Below are 12,101 nucleotides of genomic sequence, written 5' to 3'. Positions count from 1 at the left end.
CCCTTGAATTAAACTGTATATTGAAAATTTTATGAGGAATTTAAGAATAAAATTTGCAAAACAGATCATAGAAGTGTTTGAAAAATAGGCCTGGGGGGGTAGTTGAACATTATGCATTAGAAAGATAATGAACATACATAAGGTCTTATTCAAGGACTTCTAGTAATTAGCCAATGAACAACGAGGCAAGTGATTTCAGTTCCCTGAGTTTCATTTGCTCCTTGTATTTAGTCATATGATCAATGGCATTGGTTTCAAGACTTTGGGTCAAATTGTATTTCCACTATGGATTTCATGAACTTGGCCAAATATGTTGTTTTTTCTGCAACTTGGACTCCTCATGTAACAAATGAGAAAATTGTACTCTTTATGTTCCTTATGATTCTAACATTCTATAATCTAAAGCTTAAGTATATTAATTTCCCCCTCCAAATATATATATATGTATATATATGTATATATATATTTGATAAAATTTTATCATTAAAAATTTATTATAGGTATGAATGATGCCTAATTTCTTCTCTCAACCTTTAAATGGAAGGAAGTATAGTTCTTTCAAATGTAGAGATAAGCTAACTATATTATATATACACATGTATGTGTGTGTGTATATATATGTATGTATGTATGTATATATGCATGGATCTATTGTAATTTCCATGAGATCAGGGACAAAATTTTACCTAAATTCTGTAGTGCCTTCACATTAATATCACAGTATTTCACCCAGGTAGAAAGGAATAGGACTATGAACTGAAACAGTGACTGAATCGGTATTAGGATATCTGTGGTAAAAAATGTTATTCTACCAACAAAGGCTAGCACCTTCCCTTCAACTTAGACTGTTAGAGAGTGGCTACCAGAACTGAGAAGTTAAAAGACTTTTCCAGAGTAATTTAAGAGGCAGGATCAAAACATAGGACTATTTGGCTTTAAAACCAGTTCTCATTCTACTCTATCTTGCTAACTCTAAATACAGTTAGCAAATATTGAATCGCTTTGTCATAAAAAAGTCATAAATATTTGTTTGCTGTTGCTCAGTCATTTAGGTTATGTCCAAATCTCCATCACCCCACCCTCTTTTTGGGCAAAGTTACTGGAGCAGTTTGGCATTCCTTCTCCTGTACATTTTACATATGAGGAAACTGAGGCAAAGAGGGTTAAGTGACTTGCCAAAGATCACATATCTCCAATAAGTCTTTGAGGCCAGATTTTAACTCAAGAAAATAAGTCCTGATTCCAGACCTTGTATCGTATGTGCTTTGCAATTTGGCTGCCCCCATTGTAACAATTAGAGCTATTAACAAGTGGAAAGAACTGCTCTGCTAGTAATACCTTTTACCTTTTTAGAGGCTTTCAAGAAACAATGCTAGATGGTCTCTTTCCAGTCATGTTTTAGGATTAGATGATGATCATTGGAGTCATTTCCAACTCCCAAATTCTGTGATTTTGTGATGCTTTGGTGATTTATTCGTCTATATGATCCACTTTAGGCAGAGAACATCCATTAAGTACCTGCCACATTTAAGAAACTGTTGTGTTCTGAGGATGCAAACATGAAAGTTGGGAATTACTACCCCAAACAGCAGTGAAACTTTGCATATGTATGTATGTGTGCTCAGACATAGAAACAGGGTGTACAATACTATATAGGAAAATGAGTTATTACTAAAATATAGGTAAGATCATGAATAAATCAAGTACTGATATAAAAATATAAGTTAGTAAGGTCCAAGGAATTGGGCATACCTTTGGGACTGGAAAGGAAAGAACAAAAATTGTTAGTAGAGACCTGCACCACAAGATTGCTAGGAGGATGATAATAGCGAATCCAGAAATATTTGAGGAGTTCTAACCACAATTTCCAGATAAATTAGTGAGATCACTACCAAATGTGATAGTTAAAGATCCTGGAGAGGAGAGAAGTTCCACATGGTAGAAGAAAGACAAATGCTATCTCAGATTTCAAAAATGAAAGGACATAGTCTCCAAACTGTAGGACAGTGAGCTTAATATTTTTGGGAAGAAGTCAGGAATTATTAATTACTGAAAATCTGAAAAAAAATAATCAGTTGATTTTGAAGAATCACAGTGCCTTTACCAACATAAGTTCACTGTAAACTAACTTCATTTTTTTTTCTTTTGAAAATTGTTCCTACACTGCCAGGGGAACAAGTGCTATAGATAAGATTTATATAATTTTTAGCATAGTTCTCTCATGCTGTTTTTTTAAACAAATGGGGAGATACAGGCTAGCATGTATATGAATTTGTACTCTGAGTGCTTAGAATCAAATGATTCAATGACAACTTGGACAGAGGTCTCTTCTGGAGTGCTTCAAGGCATTCGTGCTTGGCCCTGAGTTGTTCATCACTTTGTTGTTGTTTTTTTTTTTTTAATGAGTTAAATAAAGATGGGAATGACATGTCCATGAAATTATGATACCTACTCTCAGGCTAAACCAGAAGTGGATATAAAGTGTAAATATAAACATTCCTTGAAATTTAAATAACAAGATCTCACATCATTGCCTTCTTTTTCCTTCCATATTTTTTTGGCTGTACCCACATGCACATATGAGAATATTCCATGTAACATATGCTATACAAGCACATATATAAATATATGTATTTATATATGTATGTATACACACACATATATACATATATATTATATGAAATTTATTTAAAAGGAGATTCCTAGTTCAGAAACAGCCTTTGCCAATGCAGATTGGCAACATCTCATTTACAGTTTAAGAGCTGTCTACAACACTGAGAGATGAAATGTTTTGTCCACAGTCACCTATCCAATATATGTCAGCAGCAGAACTTATTATGCAATTCTTCCTGACTCCAAAGTTGGGCCTCCATCTATATCATTGTATCTCTCTGCCTGTCCTTCTCATTGATTAATCAATGTAACTATACACATATAGATACATCCACAAACATACATTCATATGTATGCATGATGTATTAGGGGTCACAAACATCCCAAAATAGTTTGTAGCTAACTCAGTCGTTCCTACAGTCAATTAAACAGGGACCAAAAGTAATTCAACAGTTTTAGAAAACTTTCAATGCTTATGTTGTAACTTTATTCCAACTTTCTTAAAGTAACTGTCATCTTTTTTATTCCAGTTGGACAGTGTCACCTCACTAATACAAGCTGCCAAGAACTTGATGAATGCTGTGGTCCATACCGTGAAAATGTCCTATATTGCTTCTACCAAGATCATTAGGATCCAAAGTTCTACAGGCCCCCGACACCCTGTAGTCATGTGGAGAATGAAGGCTCCTGCAAAAAAGCCCCTGATTAAGAGAGAGAAGCCAGAGGAGGTCTTTGCAGCAGTGAGAAGAGGATCTGCTAAGAAGCAAATCCACCCTGTCCGAGTCATGAGTGAATTCAGAGGGCGACAAGTCTACTAGCCTGGCTACTCAACTCCAGCTAATCCATTCTTGGAGCTCTGCTCATTTCACTTCCTTTGTTTTCCACTAGATTGGTTCTTTCGGTGCACTAATATTTGAAAAAGTAGGATAGGACATTTAGGACAGGGTACAAATCTAAGAAACATGGCTTCATGTCATACCTCACATTTGTCAAAAAGTTCTCAAAGTTGTTGGTTCAGTTCACCTTTCACACTCCCAAGGACAATCTTCTATTTTACCCCATCCCCACAGCCACAAAAAAGCTGGAGGCGTAATTGAATCCTACCTGTTTTCATGCATGCCAATAATCACCTACTTATTTAGGATGTTGAAGGTATCATAATAAAAATCACAATCTTTGTTTTCAATGGAAATAATCAATTTAAAGTTCTTAATAAATGCCTTCTATGCACTAGGTACTGCGCTACATGCCAGGGTTACAAATAAATAAAGAATGATATCAGGAGGCCTTTTGATGTTATTTCCTGGTACCAACCACAGTATCTGGAATGCAATAGACAAAATAATATTCCTGTCAATTGATTGATAGATTACTATAATGATATGTAACTTCTTAATCTCTTTAACTTTCCCACCTATCATAAGTCACCAGTTATGATTTAATCATGCTTCACAGAGGTGGGTAGTCATTAAAGGAAGACTCTCTAGTAGGTCAATTTTTAATAGGCTATGTCACTAATAGAAATCTAGTGAAGTTTTGGCGGCCAAACAAATTGTTGGTTTCAAAAGTTCAGCTCATGATAGTTGATGTATTTCACATTTCTAGATGAAGTGCTTTTAACCTTGCACCTTTGCTGATGAGTATGCTGGTAACAATTAGCCAATGCACAGGTCCCTTTGTTCTGCAGCCTAGTCATCTCAAGGGCTGGCTTGTAAAGTTCCATAAAAGCAGTTGCTGACTAGATGGGTCATCCCTTATATATAGGGAACCAAGAGAGTAAAACAGATAAATAAAAAAGGAGGGGGGGAACAATAGGACAAACAAAACATTCTCTAAGTCTAATACCCTTTTATCATTCTATAGCTATTGTAAGAAGAGAGAGTGTTGGCTTAAAAACCTCTGGACATTTAGGGAATAATAATAAAAAAGCTAGTGTTGTGTATTACTACATTGAAAACCAAAGGCTAGTATGATATAGTATGATGTTAAACTGATTTTGATAACATTCTTTTAATATAAGCCTTTGAAAACATTTCTAACACCAATCTCCATGGGGGTATGCAAGTATATTGTTGCTTATAACAACACAAATATGGGTACACTGCTCCCCAAGACTGCTTTCTAACAATGCTCACATCACCTGATTTTCAAAAAGCCTTCTGTATAGTTAAACCTCAGTAATCTCTCTGGTCCATCAAAGGCTATGTGGTACACTGAAAAGAATGCAGAAGCCACCTCTGACAGTTACAGTGAAGCGATAAAACCTCACATAGCCTTAATTTCCTCATATGTAAGATCGGGGTAATAATAGCTATAATACTTCCCATGCAGATTTGCTTTGGAAATCCCATGAGATAATGCAGGTAAAGTGTTTTGTAAGCATTAAAAGGAACAAAGGTTCTGTGATATAAGGGAAGGGTGCTGAACTCAGAAGAGAGCTGCATTGGAATCCCAACTCTGAGATTCTCTGTGTAACTATAAAGAAAACAACAAATATCTTTGAGCCTTAATTCCCTCATCTATAAGATGGGGCTAATAAATAATGCCTTTAAACTAGCATCCTGGGTTGTCGTAAGGATAACTTGATATAATGCATGTAAAGTGTATTGCAAACATTAAATGGCTAAATAAATCTTGGCTATCATTTTTTGTTTTTACTATTGCTACTGCTACCTTTGTTTTGTCTGCTGACATCCCTTATTTTCTATCAGAAAAGTTTCTATCCAGGATCATCTTTTTTATATCTCCATTTTAAATTCTTCTTATTTGTCTTAACTTAATGTTCTAGTCCTAGATCTCTACTTTACTTTAATTTAAAGGCAATGGAGATAAAACAAAGACCATACTTTTCCAGTTATTTCCTGACTTTCAAAGATCACCTTGTTCCAAGTTATCTTGTGCAGAAAACAAAAGAAACAAAAAAAGAAACACATTTGATCTTCCTGTTGTTAAGTGGAAAGAATTATAACTAGTGTCAGAAGACATTAGTTCAAAATTCTGGCTTTACAATTTTAACCTTCTGTGACCCTGGGCAAAGTTAGTCCCTCTAAATACCATATTCTTGTCCATAAAATAAAGAAATTGAATAAAATAACCTCTAAGGATTTTGCAGCTCAAACTCTATGATCTAGTGGGGCTAGAGAGGGAGTGTGTTGGAGCTGATAGAAATGTTTGTCAGGAAGTCTAGGGTTCAAGATGTTACTCTGCCATACAGAAGCTTTGTGATCCTCAGCAAGTCACTTAACCACTGTACTTTTAAAAAGAGCTCTTTAAGACTATAAAATAGAGGAAAGGTTCCAATCTAGATAAAGTGAGGTTAAACTTCCAGACATTTGCTACAATAATGAATAACAGGTAAAACATTTTTCTCTAAGTTGGTACTAATGAATTTTTCCTGCTATCTTCCCTCAAATAATAACAAATATTTGAGGAAAGGCACTTGGGAAGCAAATAAAATATATTAATGGTGCATGATTTTAATAAGGAGATTCTCATTTTGAAAGATGACTCCATTTAACAGGACCATGTTATTTGGTTTCCATGTTCCAATCTCCCCCAAAAGTCAATAATTACAATACCTATATCCCTCATTTTACAGGAGATATATTCTGTCCATAGTACTATGTCCCAAATATCTTGCCTAGATCCATTCTCCACAAGTAAAGGAGAACAACAATAATTTAGATATAGTTGGTACTTATTTGATTAAATTACATAGATAAATGCCACTATTACTTCCCATTCAATGTGTCAATAGTCCAAGCTTTTTTTGAAACAACATAGAACCACAGAATCTTGGAGTCAGATGAGACCTCAGAGATTATATAGTCTAGCAAACTAATATTTATTTGATTAAAAATACACTTTGCAATTAACCTTACAAATTATCATTCATTTCTTTGTGTCTATGAGAGTAAACTGTAATGACTACATCTTCTCTCAAAAGGAGTTATATTAAGTTCTTGATTCACAAACTAGAAATAAATAGAATCTGATTTCTCAGCTAAATCATTCTGATTAGAATATCCTTATTAGAGATTAACAGTGTAGAATCCCACAGTGAGAGGGAACCTAGAAGTTAACCATTCTGTTACCTATGTGAATTTAGTGCTTGTCCTACCTTGATAAAGTCACTTATTCTCCATGAGGTTTTTTTTTTTAACACATTTGACAGGATTTGACGAGATGGATTCTGATAGACCTATATCTCTAAATCTGTGATGTGTTTTATTTTGATAATGCACCACCAAAATAAATACCAACTACATCAAGATAAAATGTCAGGCTACAATAGAAATATTGTTAAACTTTGGAGATAATTACAGCTAAATAATGGAATCCCAAATCCAAACAGAGAAACTTGATTTATTCTTTTTTTGTGTGTGTAAGGCAATTGGGGTTAAGTGACTTGCCCAGGGTCACAGAGCTAGTAAATGTTCAGTGTCTGAGGTCAGATTTGAACTCAGGTCCTCCTGAATCCAGGGCTGGTGCTCTATCCACTATGCCAACGAGCTGCCCTTGATTTATTCTTTAGAAATTCTAATTCTTTAGTGACCTCATGCTTATTCTAGATATGAATTTATGAACACAGTGCTCTTCCTATTAGGAAGACATAGACGACCTGAAATTATATTATTGTTAAATCATCAACTCAACTTAAAAATTAATATTTTGCTAGATGGGTGTGAATGGTGGTGGTTGTGGTGGTGGGGAGATGGAGGCAAAGAAAGAGAAATAGGATCTTAAAGATAATTTTGTAATTATTCTAAGAAAAAAAATGGTACCTTATTGAGGGAAGATTCTGCAAACAATACCAATTGCCCTATCTTGGTGGATCATGAAGTGAAAGGCAATGTAATAAAGTAGGAAGGGTTTTGGCTCATATGTCAGAAGAACAGCATTTACATTTCTGCTCTCATACATTACAACTAGAGTTTATTTGGCAAATCATCTAAATAATTTTCTGGGATTAAGGTTTCTCTTTAAAATGATGGGGTTAGATTGGTTGATCTCTAAAATCCCTTCTAGGTTTAAACCTCATGATTCTGTCTTTTCATTCACAAAGCACACTGTCCATGGTGTTAACAAACATCCACCTCTGAAGTTTTGTAAAAAAATATCATGTTTACCAGTATGGCTAAAGGTTACCTATTAATGTACCAAATCTCCATTAGGCTTCATACATGCCACAGTTGCAAAACATTAACTTTCTCTTTTTAATGCCTCTCAAAGTATTTTCCCCTTTTCCTTCCCCAGAGTATAAGTGGATATGGCTGCTCATAACCTTCACCCCAGTACTCATGTTTTTCATTGTCTTTGCCACTGATTCCTACATCCTACCTCCAACCTGGGCTTCTTTCCTATTTGCATACTCTTTAGGGCAAAGGGAAATGTGCCTTGTGTAAATGCCAGCTCCAGCTGGGTTAGAAGGGAGCTGAGAAGAAGTTTATTCTAAGTGACAACATCCAATTTTCTAAAGTCAGGAGTGCTTTCCAAATCCTGTCATTATGAACCATACAAAAAAAAAAAAAACAACAACAACAACAAAAATCTACCACTCTTTGCATGTGCCTGCAAACAAGCATGTCTCTCTTCAACAAGGTTTTTGAGCCACATATTTCTGAACCTCAAACTTACTGATATTTCTAGAGATGCAGAGAGCATCACAGTCACAGAAATGGATTTGATGAGCACTTAAGCAAAATTCAAAGAAATAAAATTATTTAATGTAAAATCATTCCATAGACCATGGTACCATCTTGAGAGCTGAGATGACAATTAGCTGAAATAAAGTGACAGTGATCTTTCATCCTTCCTCAGTTCTTAAAATCCTCTTCCTTGGCATTATTTTCCCACCCTGACTACTTCTTCCTGACTGTTTGGCTTTGAATATCTGTAGGATTTTTATAGCCCTCTTTCAGCTACGTCATCAGTTACCTTGATGGATCCAGAGCACCCCATAAGTATGATCTATATATCTATGATCTATATATCTATATCTATCTATCTTTCTATACATATAGGAAACTTAGGATGATTAAGTCCCATGGTGACATAGTACTTGTCAAAAAATCTTCCAAATTGTCTCATATTCAGTACTTTAAGAGAGTAAGATGTGCTCATCCATTGAGAATCCATCTAGTTAGGGTATCCTTCCTCTATTCTAGACTCATTCAAATGATGCTCTTTGGACAAAGCAACCCAAGAATTTCAGGTGTAATAACAAAAAACAAACAGAACAACAATTGTAATAACAACTAAAAACAATAACAACAATGACAAAAGTAGGATCATCACAACAATACACAAAAATGTATACTTCCCAATCAGACAAAGTTGATATGCAAAAAATGTGAAAGGTTTTCTACCTCCAAGGAAATCCCACTCTGTTGGATGTAGTGGTTTCTCTCTTGCTGGAGATCTTTAAACAAAATCTGTATGGACTTCTTGTCAGTAACATTTTGAAGGCAATTCCTTGTCAGGTATGTGTTGACTAGATTACCAAGAGGATCCTTTCCAGATATAATATTTTTGGGGAATATTCAACAAATCTAGAATAACTCTTCTTTTTAATGTAATAATAAATATTATTTATATTACAGATATGTTCTACATTATAAAATATATTTGATTTTAATATAACATATGGTTTGAATGAGTCTAGTTTTGGGGGGTCCAAGTTATTGAAAGTATAATTCATCACTTCAGGAGAGCATTTCTAATATTGTTTATCTGTTTGGAATGCTAACAAATTATATATCATAATATATGATATATCATAATTATATATCACAACTATATTTAACAATATAACTGTATATTGCACAATATAACCATATATTACAATATATAGTCATATATTACAATATAAATATTTTACACAATATCATGTTATAAATACACACACATAAATATATTATGCCATAAATGTTATAATATTTATAATTAAATTTTTATAAGCAAAAATAAAAGTGCAATGCAGTACTTACTACTTTGGAGTTGCAGTAGAAAAAAACTGCCAGGTTTAGAATTAGTAGACCTAGCTCCCTAGAAACAAATATTTTAGGTTGAATTGGATCAGTCCAATTCAGCATGTATTTGTTTGTCCTTTTTTATTTTTTGTTGGGGCAATAAGGGTTAAGTGACTTGCCCAAGGTCACACAGCTAGTGTCAAGTATCTGAGGCTGGATTTTAACTCAGGTCCTCCTGAATCCAGGGCCGGTGCTTTATCCACTATGCCACCTAGCTGCCCCCTCAGCATGTATTTATTAAACAGTATTAAGCAATTGCTAATTATTAGGCTAAACTCCATTGTAGAAGCTGTAGATATGAAGACAAAATTGAAATTAGTCAGGTCCAACTCCTTCATTTTACAAATGAGAAAAATTGTGTGCCAGAGAGTTTGTGACCTGCCCAAATGCAGGCAGTCAATAACAAGGAATTTTAGCCCAGTTTCCTTTGACTCCCAAACCTCTGCATTGTCCCTATACTGATTCAAAATGCTGGTTCTTCCACTTACTATGTGTGTGACATTGGGATGTTGGATCTTAGTTTCCTCCCTTGTATAAAGAGGGGTTTGGATTAGCCCCAAGGTCTCTTTCAACTCTAATGTGTTCTCCTATGACACTATTACCTATATAAATATAGCTAGGGAGTATGGTGTACATAGCCAAATATATGTTTGTATACATAATAAATAATTAAGAAATCCTTATATCTGTATGTGGATAGAAATAGACTTTCAGTTCTAATTTTTTCACCACTCTACTGCAAACATGTCTTTCCATAGAACTTTTCCAGTGGGATTCAAATGTGAGCCTAAGCAATCATCTTGCAGAATAGATTGCTTTCCTTAGTCTTTTTCCATGAATTCTATCTCATAGTCCCTTAAAATCAAATCCCCTTGGATTCAAATCACAATGTAGTTGTCATTTTTTTGCCATCACTAAGAAGTCCCTGAAAACAATAGAAGACATATGCTCTAAATGATATAGTACCTCATATTTGGGGTATGTGAATTACAATTTGGTTGGGTAAATTTGAGCAATTAAATATGAATTAAAACCTGCACTGAAATACTTCCAGATGCCCCAGTTCCAAGTTCAATTCAATTCCCCTTTTCCCTCATGATTCTATAAATGATTGTACTTTATTTTGGATACTTTTTTTTGAGCCACATATTTCTGAACCTCAAACTTACTGATATTTCTAGAGATGCAGAGTGCATTGCAGTCACAGAAATAGAGTGGATCAGCACTTAAGCAAAATTCAAAGACATACAATTATTTAATGTAAAACCATCCCATAGACCATGGTACCATCTTGAAAGCTGAGATGACAATTAGCTGAAATAAAGTGACAGTGATCACTCATCCTGAACCTCCCAGTCCTTGTTCCCTGCAGCAGGAGAGGAGGGGAACTGATTGAAGAGGCCATTAAGGTAATAGAACCATTCAAATTTGCAGTGATATAGCTGCAGAAAAGAACCCTTGTGAATCTCTCATTCAGATTTATCATTAAAGTTGATTTTATCAATCAATGAGTAGGAATGATTTATCCAACAGTAGCAATATAAATTATTTTATACTTTCATGACATTTGATGTACCTATTGAAATTATACTTGTTTGAGATTTAGCATTCTAATGTAATTAAATGATTTCCCAAATTGCTTTTTGTTGATAGTATTTTAAAAGCAGTGTTTCAGAATCTCATTCTATTCGGCCGTTATATTTGATATATAATTCAATACTTATTTTTATGTTACTTGGGATTATACAAATTACATTTACCCATTTTCATCTTTTATCATTGTTTCAAAAATAATTTATCACTTCCTTCATACATAAGTCTAGCTATTGAACCTGGCAATCCATAACTACTTAAATATTTAATACCATGTATCCAAATGCCAAGAAAATAGTGGAGATTAGATATATTCAAATCCAACACTTTTTGGTAAAATATTATGTTGAGAGATGAGGGAAGCTTGATGGTACAGTGCATAGAAGGACAGACTTGGAGTCAGGAAATTCTGCCCAAAATACTAACTGTGTGACCCTGGACAAGTCATTTAACTTCTGCCTCAATTACTCATATATAAAATGGGGAAAATAGTAATGTGTACCTCCTAATGTTGTTGTGGATATGAAATGAGATAATAGTTTTAAAGTTCTTGGCACAAAGTAATAAGTATATAATTAATTGTGAGCTATTGTTATTAGCTATTATAGATCAATGAAACAGATTAGACAAGGGAGATTCTGAAAAAAATGGAACTCAATAGCATAGTGTTTGATAAATTTTAAAACAAAAATTACATAGGGAAAAATATTCTTATTTAATAAAAACTTCTTGGAAAACTGGAAAGCAGTCAGCCAGAAACCAGGCTTGGATAAACACATGACACTATATTCCAAAACAAATTTTAAATTTATACATGACCTTATTATTAAAGAATATACTATAAAAATTAGATAAGAAATATAT

At 34.1% G+C, this 12,101-nt stretch overlaps 1 protein-coding gene across 2 annotated transcripts in view; it reads left to right on the top strand.

The window, feature by feature from the left end:
* CTNNA3 (catenin alpha 3) overlaps positions 1–5,231 on the top strand; it is a 2,043,451-nt gene extending 2,038,220 nt beyond the window's left edge. For both annotated transcript variants that reach the window (XM_043982624.1, XM_043982622.1), the window contains exon 18: positions 3,144–5,231. In XM_043982624.1, the coding sequence (XP_043838559.1) occupies positions 3,144–3,431 (288 nt within the window). In that variant the 3' untranslated portion in view covers positions 3,432–5,231. The remainder of the gene's footprint in view (positions 1–3,143) is intronic.
* The last annotated feature ends 6,870 nt before the right edge of the window (positions 5,232–12,101 follow it).

The sequence above is a fragment of the Dromiciops gliroides genome, chromosome 2 (assembly GCF_019393635.1).
Source record: "Dromiciops gliroides isolate mDroGli1 chromosome 2, mDroGli1.pri, whole genome shotgun sequence".
NCBI classification, from domain to species: domain Eukaryota; kingdom Metazoa; phylum Chordata; class Mammalia; order Microbiotheria; family Microbiotheriidae; genus Dromiciops; species Dromiciops gliroides.
The sequence above is the reverse complement of the archived record's forward strand: the minus strand, read 5'-3'. Positions and strand labels throughout refer to the sequence as shown.